The sequence below is a fragment of the Podarcis raffonei genome, chromosome 9 (assembly GCF_027172205.1).
Source record: "Podarcis raffonei isolate rPodRaf1 chromosome 9, rPodRaf1.pri, whole genome shotgun sequence".
Taxonomy (NCBI): Eukaryota; Metazoa; Chordata; class Lepidosauria; order Squamata; family Lacertidae; genus Podarcis; species Podarcis raffonei.
The window spans coordinates 60,205,746-60,224,524 of NC_070610.1; the positions used below are offsets into that span (position 1 = coordinate 60,205,746).

General features: G+C 44.7%; 1 protein-coding gene across 12 annotated transcripts in view; it reads right to left on the bottom strand.

Annotated features, from left to right (window-relative positions):
* Positions 1-18,779, bottom strand: part of C9H4orf17 (chromosome 9 C4orf17 homolog) — a 147,509-nt gene that overhangs the window by 16,182 nt on the left and 112,548 nt on the right. For 5 of the 12 annotated variants that reach the window (XR_008332288.1, XR_008332286.1, XR_008332287.1 and 2 more), the window contains exons 1-3: positions 3,215-3,704; positions 1,462-1,641; positions 660-727 (exon numbers count right to left, since the gene is read on the bottom strand). Coding sequence is in view for 9 of the 12 variants with exons in the window: in XM_053404000.1 (XP_053259975.1) it covers positions 660-727; positions 1,462-1,641; positions 3,215-3,362 (396 nt within the window). In the remaining 3 variants the exon portion in view is untranslated. Of the gene's footprint in view, positions 1-659; positions 728-1,461; positions 1,642-3,214; positions 3,715-18,779 lie in introns of those variants that run through there. The other 7 variants (XM_053403993.1, XM_053403996.1, XM_053403994.1 and 4 more) reach the window with 3 other exon arrangements.

Consider the following 18,779-nt stretch of genomic DNA (forward strand, 5'->3'; position numbering starts at 1 on the left):
TAGCATAGCTGATGATTGGGGTGATGGGAGCTGAACTCTACGTCTGTATGGCCCATCTCTACTTGAGTATAAGGGTAAGGCTGTGGTTGCAATGGCTCTCTTGCTATTGTCCTCTCTAGAAAACTGATGGGGTTTTGCACCTTGAACCCTTTAAATGCCTTTCAGCCATCTGGATCCTACAGGATTCCTGATCAGCTGAAAAAGATGAACAAACTCCCATTCTTAAGCCCTATTCAGGTGTTCAATATACACAGGTGCTGAATCAATGTATAGAACGGGTATAGCAAGCTTTGCCTCCAGCCAAGGCACACTCACATGCATGTCTGCAAATGCCCTTCTCTATAGAAGCAGAGAGCTTTACATGACCACAAGAATAGAGGCATCTGCCTGTAAAGGCTCTCGCTTTGTTCAGGCAAAGTAGATTAGGTTAGGGCTTGAGGTAACTGTTCAAAGCACCACTGCCACCCTCAAATTTGTCATCTGCCCTTCACCAGCAGGTTAGGACAATTTAAAATTCAGAATTAAAAACCATTAAAACAGATTACAGTCCCAGAAATAAGGTAAACCCAAAATCATGAATGGAGTGTTCTGCAAGAGTGCAGATGCTCCAAGAAGTCTTGATGTTTTCAATTACAAATAGCAGTAGTTTGGCTCGTTACCCTTCTCTTTAAAAGTGGGGTGTTTCCTGTTCTTTGCTTGAGCTCTGCAATTTCGTCTCTCATTAGCTCTGAAATGCAACACAGGGATTTTTTCATGAGTTTTCATGTTATGATTATACAGGATTAGAGTCTGGTGAGACTTCTTGAAAAATACAGGAATTCTATGTAACATGGGAGGGCAGAGGATGCCTCCAGTGCAGGTGGCAGGATACCGTAGTGGTTTTTGTGTCAACCAAATTTTTGCAAAGAATTTACAGATCTGTACATTCATCAGCATGGGACACGGGTGGCACTGTGGTCTAAACCACAGAGCCTAGGGCTTGCTGATCAGAAGGTCTGCGGTTTGAATCCCCGTGACAGGGTGAGCTCCCGTTGCTCGGTCCCTCCTCCTGCCAACCTAGCAGTTTGAAAGCACGCCAAAGTGCAAGTAGATAAATAGGAACCACTCCAGCAGGAAGGTAAACAGCGTTTCCATGTGCTGCTCTGATTCGCCAGAAGCGGCTTAGTCATGTTGTCCACATGACCCGGAAGCTGTAAAGCAAGATGAGCGCTGCAACCGCAGAGTCGTTCACGACTGGACCTAATGGTCAGGGGTCCCTTTACCTTTACATTCATCAGCAACTCAATCTAGTGGAGGGTCCACTTTGAGGAGGGGGTAATAAAGGCAGAGCCGTAGCTGGGGGTGGGCTAGCCAAGCTTTTTGCCCCAGATGAAGCCTCCAAAGGGGTGCCATTGAGGCTCTCAAACTGTGGTTTTGAAGTAGACATCCTATCTCTTTGTGTAAGCAACCAGGGTTACTTACGTCCAACATTCGCTCTAAGTGGGGTTTGTACCAGGCTTGGCAGGGTATTGTTGGGAAAAGAACTGTCAGTGGGTATTACAGTGTTTCTGAGAAGTTGAGCATGTTCTGTGCTTGAGTCAACGAAGCGTCCTTCATTGTATCCTCGGTCTTTCACAACACAGACAGGTGCATCATTTAGTCCTGGGTGGGGAAAGAACACATTTTACATTTTCCTCATTGTGCAGTTGGTTTTGGTGCAGGGGTACACTGGAAATGGGGGTCTCAAATAGGGATGGTGGAGAATTCTGATCCTTCTTGTAGGCAAATCTATCAACTCCACACATTTTAAAGCAATGTCAGAATTGAAACACAGCCATCCTTCAAGCAGAAATCTGAATTTTGCGATGCAATCCTCCAACTCAATGGCATTTGCAAAAATGCAAAAGTGGGCATAAAAATGGAGTTATTTTTGAAAACAGAAAAATGCATTATATTAGGGGGAAATTGTACATCACAAAACTGCATGTTACTCAAATTTGCATACAAAACTGGGGAAATATTGGGGAAAATTTGCACTAAAATGCTGATTTTTTTATGAGGGATTTTTGAAAAACATCAAATTGCTGCAGAAATGTGGAGAACGGAATTTAATACTGGATAAACTAGAAACTGAGAGAACCAAAACTAACGGATCCTTCCATCTCTAATTTTGAACTAGAGTATTATAGTTTCCTAGGGCTGGTTCACATATGCATATATGTTTGATTATACAACACTTAGCTCCCACATGAATATTGATTGTATGATTATAAAATCATACCTGTGAATGAGTCAATCCATGTTTGTTTGTTTTTTTGTCCCAAAGCTTTGATTTCATTCACACAGCATAGCTTTATGGAGACGGTTCACACACAAGGCTTGACAGTCATCAGCTGATGCAGATTTATGTCGGAACCAACACTAGGTGATTCAGAATTGCATGCAATTCTGCCCATAGCTGTCAACGTTTCCCATTTTTTAAGGGAAATTCCCTTATTCCGAATAGGATTCCTCGCAAGAAAAGGGAAAAGTTGACAGCTATGGTTCTGCCTGAAGTGCAGAACAAAATGGTGTCCCCTCCCCAGTCCATGTACAGGAGTCGGCTGCAATGGCTGTTGAATCTTACTTCAAACTAGCAGCAGGCTTTATGGGAGGGCAGAGTTCTGCCCTTAAAAAAAAGAGGAACATGCATTTTAAAAAACCCTGCATTTAGGCTACATTCAGATGTGGTGATTATAGTATTAGTTTTCCTAGTTATAATACTCATACTTCTGTCCCAATTTCTAATGTTCCTTTTACACAGCGGTATCTGTAGCATTATGGAATTGCGGCTTCTTGGGCAATATGCTGCCATGTCGTGCTAAATTTTAGACACATAGAATGAGCTTCATATGCCAGGATACCACCTCAGATTTCATCACATGAGCGGCAGTGGTGCAATCATGAAACCCATGGGAAAATGGCAACGCAAAACTCCCACACCTTTTCGAGTTCACGGGGTTGCAAACAGGTATTTTTTTCCTGGAAACAATACAAAAATAAGCACTAGGCTTCTACTAGATTCCACTACATTTTCAAGAAGCGGCTCACATGAGATGCAAAAATCAACAGGTAAGAAAATGTCAGAAAGAATAAAGCCCCACTTGAATGTAGCCTAAGTTTTTGTTCAGGAAACCCAAAAAAAATGAATACAGAGATTGGCTTGGCCATATTAGCCCTTCCAGGGGGAGTTTACCTCTAATGTGGCACACTGTCTTTGGATGTGGAGAGTGTCTGCAAACAAAGTAACTTGTTTTCCCGGAAGAGCCCTCATTTGCCTCTTGCCGCGGGGTTCCCAGGGGAATAAGCTGAGGCTCAGGTTGTGCTCTAAAATTGATATTCATCTTAATGGGTTTCTATTTTCTTCGCCGCTATTCTTGGTACCACAGCCTGTAGCAGCATCTCATCCAGAGAGCCCTAATGAGGGAAGAAGAGAAGAGACCACACATGGACCTAAGGGACACATTTTGCTCTTCTGTGCTGAACATAAAATATTTGTCAGTTAACTGACCGGGCAAAGCAGTTTTTGCCCTGCGATATCAAGTTTTCATCCCAGCCATTCTGAGGCCTTCAGACCTTTCAACTTGAACTTTGCTCTCTTTCTCCTCACTGGCTTATCTCTTCCCTGAACATCTCCTCAAAAGACAAACAATGGGGCCACCAAGCCTTCATTGGGAATCTAAGAATCTTTTCCCTCCAGAGTTCTGTATACATTCCCTTCTTTTATGACATCTTTCAGCCTCATACAAGCGTAAAGCAAGCATGTGATTTCTTGCTTACGGTAAAGTGAGCCTGTGCAAGCTCTATAAATAAATACATTTCCAGTGGTGAGTGAGGAATTATAAGTGTTTATCACAGAATCAATACAGTAAAGTAAGCAAGACCCCTTGTGATAATTCCTCATTTGGGACTGCAAAGATATTTATATAAATATTCAGCCTGCACAGGATCATCAAATGGATATCAAACAAAAAACCATTCCTAAATAAGGAATGTGGTTTACCATAGGATTGATGTCAAGCACGTAACTCAGGAAAATATACAGACAACAGACTGACTATAAAGTCTGATGTGTTTCCACAGTTATTTCTTTCTATGTACGGTACATTGACTGTTAGCATGAGGGTACCATGTGTGACAGTTCCTTTTGCCGAAAACAAGCATTGGGACAGATATAATTCCATACATTTCCGTTTCAGAGCTGGGCACCACCACCAAGAAGGCTCTTTCTGGCATCACAACATAACAAATCTTGGCAAGTCATGGTACAACAGACACACACAAAAAGGACAAAGGGGGATGCATATTTGCAAAAAATATTGAACGTGCTAATTTATATGTATAGGTGCACATTTAGAAATAATTATAATTTAAATGGAAAACAATAAAATTCACCTGTGTGCCTGCTCAGTCTGCTGTGCAGGTGTCAATTGTTGGACAACTTCAAAGCCTCTCCTGTTCATTCTTCCTTCGGGTTATTTATCTTTAAACTGGAACTGTCCTTCAGACAGAGGATGCCTTCAAAAAGAAGCCCTCCCTCTGGGTCACAGCTCTTCAAACAGAGGACTGTCCTGCATACACTTGTTAACCCTACTTTTTGGCAGTTCCGTGTTTGATAGGGAGGAATTCCTGAAATTTCTGCCACATTTCACAGATCTGCTCTTGTTTAATCTCTTGGGAAAACACTCATTTCGGAGCACTCTGCATTGGACACAGGGCATTCAAATGACTGCCATAGGAAACCCAGCACATACTCCAATGTAGCCCAAAGTGCCACTAGATGGTGCTCTTTCATGCCCTGCAATCTTTTACAGGTTGAACATTTCACCACTCTTGTAGCTTCATAGGACCAGTTTTCTCACAGGTGCTGTAGGCTGTTCTCAACCAGCTTTATTAACACGACCCCGAAATTTTCGATCCCCAAACGTGTGCCAAAGTTTTGTGCTGGTTTGGTCCATTTTGTGCTATGAACCCCACTGCCTCCCAAAACTGAATAATCGATAACAGCAATCCATGGATACAAGACAACGCCCTCCAAAAGCCAACATTGTCTGATCCCTTCCAAAGAGATGCCAAAGTTTTGTGCCGTTTGGAGCTCTCTCTACCCACTGAATGATCTGTTGCCTTGCGATGTCCTCTCCTGGCTTCTTAAGTGGAGCATATTAGTAACAACCTCCAGGTGTTGCTGAACTACAACTCCCAAAACTCCCATCATCCTTGAGCACTGGGCATATTGACTGGCTAATTAGAGTTGGAATCCAACAACATCTGGAGGTCACACACCCCAACACCACCACAGAGCAGTTAGCAGTGGGAAAACATGCATTAATACCCTTGGCTTTCTTTATGAGACTGGTAAAATGTTGATCATGGCCTTGATTTACATTATTATTGTCATTATAAGAGGAGCAAAAAGTGGAGATGACAATGCAGTCTTCTGGTGCTTCAGGGCTGATCCCAATATAGAGTATCTTTCTCTCCGTAGGAGTGTTTGGGAATTCCTGTAGATGCAGAGTGTAAAAAATAAAAAAGCACCATTTAAAAATGAACAATCCACATTGCAGCAAAGTTCCACGAGCCAAATCAGAGTATGCCCACAAATCTGTCCTGAAACATGGATTCTCCACTCCCAATAGTAGGAAAATGTAACATTAGAAGTAGTTCCATTGCCTTCATTCAAAGTGCTAAGATTCATAGGCCAACTGGATAGGATAGCTTATTTTAGAGACAAGCGATTACTTAGAAATCCAAACACAACCCTGGCAAGTGTTGATCTGAGCTAAGTTTCCAGCCAAATAGTCTCCTATGTGGAATCCAAGCATGCTATATTCACCAGCCCTGTGCACCCTTTCATTTATTTATTCAGAATGATTTTAGTGACACTTTTCATTAAAATCACAAAGCTATGTACAAGATAAAAACATAAAAAACAAAATTACAGTAAAACTGAGACATATTTAGTCATTACCATGAAAACAAAAAAACCACAGCAACAAATGAAGAACACACTTCACCCACCCTGAAGGCTTATTCCTTGGCAGAACTGAGTGCCGGTGTCGGGATGGCCTATTCCAGTTTGTGCTTGCTACAAGATTAATTATTGCCTGCGTGAAATGAACCAAAAGGCACAGACTTCTAGGAAAGAGGCTTGCTTAGCAAATGATCCAGCAACTATCAGTTCCTAGGACTTGTCTCTATCATGAATTGAGTTATGTCCAGCAACTTGGCCCCTAAACTCCCTTACCTCTGAAACATACAAAGTCAGACCACTGGTCTGCTTAGCTCAGCTTCCCAGGGTTTCGGATAGAATTCTCTCCTAGCCATACCTGAAGATGCTGGGAGTTGAAGCTGGACTTTTCTGCAAGCAAGCTAGATCCAGGCATTGGGTTGCATCCAGTGCTAGAGCAAACCCAGGGAGATCAATGGAAATGGTTGTTAGGTTCCTTGATTTGAGTGGGTCTCCCCTGAGTAGAAAGGGACACGGGTGGCACTGTGGGTTAAACCACAGAGCCTAGGACTTGCCGATCAGAAGGTCGGTGGTTCGAATCCCTGCGACGGGGTGAGCTCCCGTTGCTCGGTCCCAGCTCCTGCCAACCTAGCAATTCAAGAAGCACCTCAAAGTGCAAGTAGATAAATAGGTTCCGCTCCGGCGGGAAGGTAAACGGTGTTTCCGTGCGCTGCTCTGGTTCGCCAGAAGCGGCTTAGTCATGCTGGCCACATGACCTGGAAGCTGTACGCCGGCTCCCTCGGCCAATAAAGCAAGATGAGCGCCGCAACCCCAGAGTCGGTCATGACTGGACCTAATGGTCAGGGGTCCCTTTACCTTTACCCCTGAGTAGAAATTATTTGGCTACAACCCATTGAAATGAAAGAGGAAGCTTCTGCAAAGGATCATGGGCACATCAGGCAAGTTGCATGCACACCTCAGCCACTGGATCATGGGGAATGTGGAGCAATGTTTGGTAGAGTGTGCTCTGGTTTAGCAGGGCCCACAGTCAAAAAGATACCTAAGGGACCTAATGCATACCCTCCAACATACCTTAGCTGAAAATAGGGACATTTCTCCATCCCCAAAACCGATCCTCCTCAACCCCCCATTTTTTGCCTCCCCCTCCACAGGAGAGCAAGTGCTGCCACCACCACACAAACAAGACACAGCACACACACACCCTCCACTGTCTTGAGAAAACCCCTTCATCCTGATTTGATTTTATTCTTTGGCAGATTTACAAAAACACACACCAGTAAAGAAATTTTAGAAACGGGTAAGATTGTGCACGGCTGTGCAAAGCACAGGATGTTTCTGTTGTGTCGTTGCTTTTGTTCTTGTTGTTGCCTGAGCATACCGATGCAGGCGGTCATGTTTTTCTTTGTTCTGACAAACGCTGAATAAACTGTAAATATGCTCTCCTGCTGTGCATCTCTCGCTGTGTGAATTCGCTGATAGAGTGTGCACCAGCCTAAGAATGTGGAATACTGTTTCTGAGGCTTCGTGTCGCTAATTGCTGATACTGTGTGTCTACGGGAGATCGATGGATCGTCTGGCAGCCGGCTTGGGGCCATGAAGGACTTTATCTCCCTGGCAGTATCCCAACAACAGGTTATGGGCCCAGATTCACGGCACTTACAGGAGAGTAAGACTGCGACAGACTGCTGAAAGGTATGTGTTGGAAAAGCGAAAGCAGAGGCTTTTCTGAATGCCGTGGAAGAGTCTTTGAACTCCGGCTGGTCTAATTGGCCTGGGAGCCGAGCCAAGCAGGCTTTGTGACTTATGAGCTGCCGAGATAAGACGTCTTTGAAGGCACAAAAGGCTCACCGGTTAAATCGGCACAATTATCAGACCTGGGCAAAATGGTGTGAGAGTTAGCTGCGTCAGTTTGGAGTGTGGCATACTGTGTCTGAAGCCCCTCCAGTTCCTCTGACAGAGAAATGGAGAGCCCAGAATTTGAGGGCCATTGACGTAATAGTCTTGTCCGTCTCTCTGGAGGAAATTGCCACGCTAGCTGGCAACGTGACTGCACGTAAGATGTGGAATGCTTTGAAAAAGGCCCATCTGCCAATCGTCCCAGTCCAGAGTTTGACTGCATCGGAGGTCCTGGCTGTTTCCCAGAATGCGAGTGAATGCAGGGATGCTGAGGGCACCGTTTGCAAGCTGCAGGGGGAGCTGACTGTCACGTCATCCCAGGCAGCATTCCAGCCTCCAGGGGGAGCCAAGGAGTCGGCAGCTGAGTGCTCTGTTTCTCGTGAGAACCAAGGTCATCGCCTTTGCAGAGGCCGGAAGGCCAGAGGTAAACAGAGCAAGATGCCTGCAGATGGCCAGAAGCAGAGGGAGGGTGAAGAGCCCACGCCAGCGGAAAACAAGGCTTTGTTTGCTGGCACAGCTTCACCAAAGGCTAAAGGCAAGTCTGATGGCCAGGAGCAGGGGGGCAAGCTGCAAAAGCCCACGCCGGTGGAAAACAAGGTTTTGCTTGCCAGAAAACCTGTTCCAAAGGCCAAGGCCAGGTTTGTCGTCGACTCTGGTGCGAGCCGCCATTTGTCAAAAGATAAGCACCTGTTTATCTCCTTCAAACCTCAAGATGGAGAGATCCACCTGGCTGATGGAAGGACGTTGCAAATTGCAGGAGTAGGGACTGTGAAACTTGCAAGTCTGCACACTACCATCAGAGATGTACTTTTTGTTCCAGGTGCTGCGGACAATTTGCTTAGTGTCCCACAGCTGACTGGGCGTGGTTTTGAGATATCCTTCAAGAGGAGCGTCTGTGTCATCAGAAAAGGCAAAGAGGACATTTTGCATGCAAAGTTTATAGATGGTTTATTCTGTATAACTTATGATGACAATGCTGTTATGTCTAATGCTGATTCTTGTTGTGTTGCACAAACTAACAAAGTTCTTCATGCAGGATGCATTCACGATGCACATCAAAGATTTTGTCACCTCTCTTGGCAAGCGCTGGCCAAGATGCCTGGGTTGGTTGAAGGTTTGAACATCAAACCCTGTAAGTTTCACATGAAATGTGTATCTTGTGCAGAGAACAAGGTGAAGGTTGCTCCAAAAGGCAAGGAGTCTAGCAGGCAGGCTTCCAAACCCTACCAGCTAGTGCACGCAGACCTGGTTGGTCCACTTGCGCCCTCTTTGGGAGGAGCAAGGTACTTCATGGTTCTAATTGATTCTTTTTCTAGGTACATTCATGTGTTTATGCTTGAGCAGAAATCAAAAGCGTTTCCTAGGTTCAAGGCATTCTGTGCTTGGTTGGAGAATGTTCACTGTAAACGTATCGGGTGTCTCTTTACTGATTGGGGCAGGGAGTTCACTTCTCAGCAGTTTGAAGCTTTCCTGACTGAGAAGGGAATCCAGCATGACTTGTCAACGCCCAGATCGCCATGGATGAATGGGCTTGCGGAGCGAGCAAATCACACTTTGCCTCAAGGCCTGAAAACCTTGTTGCATGATGCCAACCTCCCTGAGAAGTTTTGGGGGGAAGCTCTGTCGACGTTTGTTTATTCTTTTAACAGGAGACTGTCATCATAGGGATGTACTCCCTATGAGAAGATGTTTGGTAAGAAACCTAACGTCAAGCACATGAGAATCTTTGGTTCTGACATGTGGGTACACACCCCACAGAGCAACAAGCTTGGGAAGCGTGGGGCACATGGTTTGTTCATGGGGGTACGAAAAAGGTGCATACAGGGTATGGATGACTGACTCTAAGTCCATTAAGTTCACAAGGAGTGTTGAGTACAATCCTAAGTGGGGGGAAAATGTGGGAATTTTCCAGAATTACCCAGAGGAGGATGAAGGTGATGTGAAGAAAGCAGATCATGCTGAGAAAGCTGAGGAAACTGGGGATGATGATGATGATGATGATCAGAGTTCGGATTCCAGTTCAGTGGGTGGCGCTGCTGCTGGTGTCAGCGACAGTGATGACACAGCAGACTACAAGAGCGCAAAGGCCTCAGTCAGACCATCTGATGCGTCTGACAATGAACTGGAAGAACCACTGTTCACCATTGGTCACTTTTCTCCTAAGAAGGAGGAGATGAGTCCAGAAGACTTGCGTCTGGTTCGCAGGTCTGAAAGGGCGACCAAAGGCAGACCTCCGAAGAGATTTGCTGATGAGTTTGCTAAGACGGCAACTGCTGTTCTTAGTAGCTCAGAGAAGGTGTGGGAACCTTCAAGCTTCAAAGAGGTTCAGGAGTTAACCTCCAAAGATGCTGAGCCTTGGCTTAATGCCATGAAGGCTGAAGTTGATTCCTTGAACAGGAACCAAACTTGGGAACTGATACCGGTAGTCCCAGGGATGAGACTGGTTGGCAGCAAATGGGTCTTCAAGGCCAAGACAGACCAGAATGGCAAGGTTGTCAGACACAAAGCCAGATTGGTTGCCAGAGGTTTTTCACAGGTACCAGGACAGGATTACCACGAGACCTACTCGCCCACCGTCAAATATGAGAGCATTTGGCTGATGCTCAAGATAGCTGCAGAGGAGAAACTGCATGTTTCCCATCATGACATCAATACAGCTTTTTTGTACTGGATTTTGGGGGAGGAGCTGTACATGCTTCCACCTGACGGGATGCAGATACACAAGGGAATGGTCTGTAAACTGCGGAAATCCTTATATGGTCTCAAGCAGAGTGCCAGGTGTTGGAACACAAAACTCACTGAGACGTTGCTTTCTCTAGGTTTTCACCAGGGCAGAGCTGATCCATGTGTGTTTGTCAAGGAGGAGGGGCAAAACAAACTGTATTGTTTATGTTTTGTTGATGATCTTCTGATATTTTGGAAGAATCAGGCTTTCTATCAAAGCACCCTAGCTCAGCTGAAGGAGCACTTTGACATGAAGGATCTTGGTGAGGTATCCAACTATCTTTCTCTGCAGGTGGAGAGGGACCAAGCAGGTAATTTTCTGGTACACCAAACACAGAAAATCGCTGATGTATTAACCAGGTTGAATTTGGTTGATGCAAATCCAGCAGACACACCGATGGTGACAGGTTCCCAGGTAGATAGTACTGCTGAAGCGTTTTCTGACACTACGCTGTACAGATGCATTCTAGGCAAGTTGAATTTCATTGCTAGATGTTCAAGACCTGACATAGCTGTAAGCACTAACCTGCTTAGCAGACATGCTAACAATCCTACTGTTCAGGATTGGAAAGCTCTGAAGCGCATAGCCCGGTATTTGAAAGGGACTATGCACTACAGGCTGAGGTTCACCAGTCAGAAGACTGGAGGTCTTGAAATCTTTGCAGATGCACGTTTTGGAAGTGACACCACGGATGGTACAAGCACTTCTGGAGTATGCTACATGTACAACCACTGTCTGTTTGACTGGTTGTGCAAGAAGCAGACGACAGTGAGCCTAAGTTCCTGTGAAGCAGAACTCAATGTGCTGTCATTTTCACTCATGGATTGTGAATGGTTGATGCAACTGTTTAAGGACATCGGAGTTTCTGTGAAATGTCCTATACAAGTGTATCAAGACAATAGATCTTGTTTGGCTTTGCTGAATTCGGAGAGTTGCAAGCAAAGAACCAAGTACTTGCAGATTAAGCTACATCGTGCAAGAGAGTGTATTCAGAAAGGACTCATTCAGGTGTCCTAAATGCCAGGAAATGAAATTCCTGCTGATCTGTTGTCTAAGGTTGTTAACAGAGAACAAATTAAGGTTTACGTACAAAGGTTGCAATTGGGTTGAACCACAGGTACTACAGGTTACACGGAAAGGGGGAGGATGTTAGGATATTTCCGTTCCACCTTAAAAGGGAGCAGGCTGTGAGTCACAGAGTCTGCGTATTTCACAGGATGTTTCTGTTGTGTCGTTGCTTTCGTTCTTGTTGTTGCCTGAGTATACCGATGCAGGCGGTCATGTTTTTCTTTGTTCTGACCAACGCTGAATAAACTGTAAATATGCTCTCCTGCTGTGCATCTCTCGCTGTGTGAATTCGCTGATAGAGTGTGCACCAGCCTAAGAATGTGGAATACTGTTTCTGAGGCTTCGTGTCGCTAATTGCTGATACTGTGTGTCTACGGGAGATCGATGGATCGTCCGGCAGCCGGCTTGGGGCCATGAAGGACTTTATCTCCCTGGCAGTATCCCAACACTCCCATCATGACTGATGGTCAGGAATGATAAGTTGTAGTCCAAGAACTTCTGGAGGACACTTCACTGTCTACCCATGTATTACAGTAATGCATGTTTCATTGAGCAAGCATTATGCAAGCAGCCAAGAGGCTGTGTAAATGTTGCAGACCGCTACAGGTTATGAACTTGTTTACACAAGGGGAAAGCAAACAGAAGTGATGGCTAAGAGCCACCACTATGGTGGGTAAATAGCTGAGGAAGGCAACAGGAGAACGTCAGCCTGCATTTGTGTGCAACTCCACAGTGAATGATGCACAGGCATATTTTAATCACAACTTTGATCCAAGCAAGGCTCTTCCGATGTTCTTATGTCAACAGACATGTAGATAGGAGCAATTTGGTGGGCATGATCTATTTGCATTTCAAATAAACCTTTAACAGAGTCCATTGCCAATGGCTCCTGACTAATCATGGCAGTATGGATTTAGAAGGTTGGGCCCTTTTATTTCATTAATTTCCTGTTTTATAGCCCTCCTTTCTTTCATCATGAAACCCAATGCAGCATACCTGTGGTTCCCAGATAGCTACCTATGTGGACACAGACAAGATCTAAAGTAGCTATCCTAATGTGCCTTCAGGTCATACACCCTGTGAGCAGAGTATATTTTTATTGATTGGTACCTGGTTAAATGACAGAAAGCAGAGTCTATAGATAAATGCACAGTTTTTGAAACCAAGCAGTGGGGGTCCTTCATGAAACTCTGCTGTGATTCTTCACGAGTGTTAAATTGCACCAAGCTAAGGAAGGGGAGGGACGCAGGTGGCGCTGTGGGTTAAACCACTGTGCCGCTTGGGCTTGCTGATTGAAAGGTCGGCAGTTCAAATCCACTCAACGGGGTGAGCTCCTGTTGCTCAGTCCCAGCTCTTGCCAACCTAGTAGTTCGAAAGCACGCAGTGAAGGTAGATAAATAAGTACTGCTTCAGTGGGAAGGTAAACAGCGTTTCCGTGCACTGCTCTGGCTTCGCCAGAAGCGACTTAGTCATGCTGACCACATGTATGCCAGCTCCCTTGGCCAGTAAAGCAAGATGAGCGCCGCAACCCCAGAGTTGTTCATGACTGGACTTAATTGTCAGGGGTCCCTTTACCTAAAAAAGGGTAGAGCAGTTAAGTAGCCAAGTTTATGTTATTCTTGAATTACATATATGTGGATGAAAGGTCTAAAATGATTTCCTCAAACTAGAGAAACAGTCTGCAAAATGGCAAATGAATGTCAACTGAGTAAGTAAAGCATATTGAGTAAGTAAAGCATTATGAATGTTGGAGCAAAAGGATTCCTGTTTTACATGCGGTATGAAATGACAGTGAAATGACAGGAAAATAAGGAATGTCTTGAGGAAAGCTCAAAGCAAACATGAACTCAGTGTGCGACAGCAGTGAAAAAGACAAATGCCATGTTAGGAGAGGGATTGAAAATGGCATGGTTGGTAATGAATTTATATAAATCTATTTGGCAGCTGTTCACAGTGAAGAACAGAATGTCATTCCCCTTGCATGTATGTATATTTTTTGATAAATATGTAAAAGGTGTGTGAGAGCACAGAAATACATCTTAAAGACCGGATCAGAAATATTTGGTGGGGGGCACTAACTCAAACCTCATATTTTGTACGCTGCTAGCAAGCCCTATTGCTGGGGGAAATGTTTCAAGTTTAATCATTGATTTAGTTATACATTAATGTGCTGACATTGCACTTTGATACTACTTTCTCAAGCACATGAAGATAACAAATGTCAGAGATCCAAAAGACAGGTAACCCCGTGGTATGTCATCACTGTTGGGTGCTCAGGCTAACCCCAGGGCTTGCAAAGTGCTCTGTGCAGGTCTTCTCAAATACTTGACCGTGTCCTGGCCCTCCCTGTCAGAGGAAGAGCTCACACTCAGGATTTTGGGTCTGCCAAACTCTTTAATGCACAGATCTGGGCAAAGCAAAGGTTAAAGACACTGCATGGCTAAGTGTGAGTTCAGAGTTCAGCCGTTGGCCCAACAGGCTACACAGAAACCTGCTCCTTCCTATTGAAGAGTGCAGCAAGCACAATAATTAAGTGGCAAACAACAGGTGTTTCTGCTCTGGGCAAGCGAGCAGGCATGCCTCTGCATGGGCAGGACATCTTTGTTTGCGTTGGCTCTGGCATCTCTATGTCCTTGGTGAAGGAGGTGCCCACTCAGTGTCCAGCTGACTCTTAGACACCTCCCCCCAGGGGAGGCAAAATCAGGGGCAGGAACCTGTCTGAACCTTCCCCAGGATCTTGCTCCTGACACTCCTGGTCACTAGACCCCTCTGCCAACTGCAACCATTCTTGAGGTGTCTACGTTGCCTCCCTCATCCCACTCAGGCTCTCCCCTGGGTCATTAGCTCCAGTTCCCTGACCTCTTTCCCCACCTCTTTGGGATCTTCCCATTCCATCCAGAATAGCTCCATGGGACTAGTGACAGTCAGCTGGCTCTCAGGCATTTGGAAAGCACGACAGAAAACATTCAACACTTCCCAAGTGCCAAGCGTGGGCCTAGCACTCACAAATATCTGCCTCTACTTGAGCTCATATTTCCCCTAACAGACTTACTCCGTATGCAATGTTGACAAATTTGTGCAAGACGTTTTCCTTAATATGATGCAGTTCTGTATGTTATTTTCACTAAGGTACCCCTGCCCGTACGGGCCAGTCGTGTCCGACTCTGGGGTTGTGCGCCCATCTCACTTAAGAGGCCGGGGGCCAGCGCTGTCCGGAGACACTTCCGGGTCACGTGGCTAGCGTGACGAAGCTGCTCTGGCGAGCCAGCACCAACCAGCGCAGCACACGGAAACGCCGTTTACCTTCCCGCTATAAAGCGGTACCTATTTATCTACTTGCACTTAGGGGTGCTTTCGAACTGCTAGGTGGGCAGGAGCTGGGACCGAAAGACGGGAGCTCACCCCACCGCGGGGATTCGAACCACCAACCATGCAATCAGCAAGTCCTAGGCACTGTGGTTTTACCCACAGCACCACCCGCATCCCTGTTATTTTCACTAAACAGATGTAATTCACCCCCATAAGTAAAGTAAAGGTAAAGGGACCCCTGACCATTAGGTCCAGTCGTGACCGACTCCGGGGTTGCGGCGCTCATCTCGCTTTATTGGCCGAGGGAGCCGGCGTACAGCTTCCAGGTCATGTGGCCAGCATGACTAAGACGCTTCTGGCGAACCAGAGCAGCGCACGGAAACGCCGTATACCTTCCCACTGGAGCGGTACCTATTTATCTACTTGCACTTTGACGTGCTTTTGAACTGCTAGGTTGGCAGAAGCAGGGAGCAAACAATGGGAGCTCACCCCGTCGCGGGGATTAGAACCGCCAACCTTCTGATCAGCAAGTCCTAGGCTCTGTGCCACCCGCATCCCACCCACCCCCATACTTCCCCTCTAATATGTGCATTGGTGTCCATGGTTTTTTGGTTGGAGAATTGTATTGCAACACTCAGGGAAGTATGAGTTCTGAAGGAGAACCGTGTTTTGGTCTGGGTGTTGTTTTAGGAACTGCCAGTTAAGTATGTTCATGGTAAAATGCAAACTGAATTGAACCCCACCCCCCAAAAAAATTCACTACTTGGACATAGCTGCTTCTAAGTATGCAGGCATGGCAGACTATCAAGTGTGTAGTTTTGCCAGATTATCTAATTGCCTTGAGATTTTAACAGCTGCACCAAGATTGAACTCAAAAACCTGAGCCTCGGTACCAAAGTCTGCAGCCTAGCAACCGTACAGCTGAGTACCTCCCTCTCTAAATGTCTTCCCAAATATTTCCCTCCACTTTTCTCTTTACTACCACCTTATGATCATATCATGCAAAAAACCCTTCCATAAATCATGAGCAGATGAAAGGAACCACTTAACAGCAATGCAAAATATGTCTTTGTTGTTTTACATCCCACCATGATTGGTGGGTTCAAGGCATGATAGGCCAAATGCACGATGTGAGGTGGAAAACAGACTCATAAATTTTCGTTACTGTGATAGCAGACAGAATTTGGCTCTAGCACAACAGTTTTCATGGAGGAAACCGTTCTCAACAAAAAGGCTGGTCCTATCAGACAGAGTGAGGGGAGGGGGAGCAACATCAGCATCCCCTTGGCTGTTGCTCCTGAGCCTACTGGCTATGTGCTCTTCTGTGGAGGAGAAAGGGCTATGTGTGGTTCCTGGCCTGCCCTGCACCTCCATAACTTGTCTGGCGACTTCAGGCACGATGGAGGACACTGTCCTATAGCCTATACTGAAACAAGATTCAGCTGTCCATTCAGGCAGCTACTGGACATGGGGTGATGGAGCCACCATTTTGTACTTTGCCTCAAGCACTCAAAAGACTAGAATTGATCCTACTCAGTAACACACACACACACACACACACAGGGACTCAGCATCTTCTCCCTCAGCTTCAAACTGTTAATGTTTATTTATGATATTTACTGTACTGACTTCCCTATAATAAAAGTTGCAAGGGAAGCTTTACAGAATAAAAACGAAACAGAGTAAAAATAATAAAATGAGCTATACAATAACATGCCTTCTTAACTGAACATTGCAATGGGGGGGAATCACACAATCTGAAATTCTGACAAGGATTATCTTTTTTATACGGTTCAGCACTCTTATTTCTTATACAGCAAATGAGTTCAGTGTATTAATGGTCAATTTATTAGTATTTAGGAAGTGTTTATTCCAATTGCCAGATGAAGAAAAGCGTAAACTTAGATATTTAAAGGATTTCACCTGCTCAATGGGGTGCCCATCAGTTTGCCTCTTGTGTTTTTTAAACCCAGGTAATAAACAACTATCTGACTTCTGGAAGACATCTGAAGGCAGCCCTGTATGGGGAAGTTTTTAATGTTTGATGTTTTATTGTGTTTTTAGTATTCTTTTGGGAGCTGCCCAGAGTGACTGGAGCAACCCAGTCAGATGGGCGGCATATACGGTAAATAAAATTATTATTGGCAAAACCAAAAACTTTTGTCTTTTCCTAATTAATTTTTAGCATTTCTTGCACTGCCAATTGATTAAAATATTTCAAAAGTCTTCTTGACCCATGTTGTAGTTGAGACAATTAAATAGTGTCAACAGCCTACATAAGTACTGTATCTTTCTTGGTTCCCAATTTAGGGGTACATAATTACTGTTGTTATTTAAAACAGTTATTCAAGATTTGGCGTAAGTGTTAAGACAATGCTGGGGCTAATAAGTATCCCTGAGAGGTGGATCTGAGAGTGAACCTGAAAGGTTTAACTTAATCTGAATCTTGGTCTCAGAATGAAGTTCCCACATCAGCATCAGTAATCTTCTACCAGTAGAGATTTTATTTAATTGATCCCAGAAGCGATCACAACTGATTAAGAAAAAAAGCTGCTGAGAAGTCAATAAATAACCTTCAATTTCACATCCTTAGGTACCAGGTATGAAAGAACAGAGCAGTGGCCAGTTGTTGAGTGATTACAACAGAAACTCGCCATTCTTGCCACATAGAGGAAATCTCACATTCCTAAAAACTCTTTACAACAGTGCTGTTCCTATCCCTTTATTCTCTCTCATCAGAACCCTCCAACCACTGTCACCGCCTGACCTTTTGGATTTCTACTGACCTATATAAAAGCTTGATTCTAGTGCCAGCTGTCATAACTGAAAACCTTACGAGCTATGCAGTTGTGAAACATTAAACATTTAAACATTATGCCTCCCAGCTCCTAGTTAAAGTAAACTTCCAGTCTTTTTATTCAGCTAACTGTTTAGAAAAGAACAATGGCTTGTAGTCAACTAATTTACTCAGAGTAGACCCACTGAAATTAATAGCTATGAATAACTTGGGGCTATTACTTTCAGAGGGTCTACTTTGAGTATCTGTTAGTTGAATACAACTCAATGGGCAGGATTCACTTAATGAACTCAGTAAGTAGAAGTCTTGTGCAAGGACTTCCAGTTGTGCAACAGGACTTTCCCCCTCTCCCCCCATGACCCCCAAATGGATTCAGGGGAAGGTTGGGAGATCCTCTAGAGTCTAGGACATGCACTGGGGGCAGCAAGAGGGGGTCATTTTGCCTGGCAAGCTGCAATGCTTGTACAGATGGAAAGCTCATAGCATTGCAAACTGATGCAGAAACTGAGAAACGGAGCAAAACCGACCTTGACAGATCTGACCATCACAGCTTCTGATTGGATATATCTACTGTGACTCTACTACCTACCAAAGTTTGATTGACTGAAAAGATTTATCACCTGTCTTTCAGTCTGTGAAACTGAGGTGCGTTCCAAACAAATTAATAATTGGTACAAAATGCCATTAGTACATTAAAAAGAGCAAAAGACTCACCAAAAAACAAACAGAAAATACAGTTGATGCACATGAATGGCAATTAAAAAAAATATAACATTAGTCAATAAAAGGCCTAGCATATATAAGATTTTCACCGGGTATCTAAACTCATCAAAACTGGTGCCAAGTGAGCATTGTGGGTTCTACAGGAAGAGTGCTGCCTCTTCATCCCCTCATTAGATTGGTCTGGAGTGTAACATGCTAGACATCCTATATCTAGTTTCATTTCCTCTCTGGAGCTAAATGAATGGTTTCTATGTTAGATGCACCTGTGATTAGAG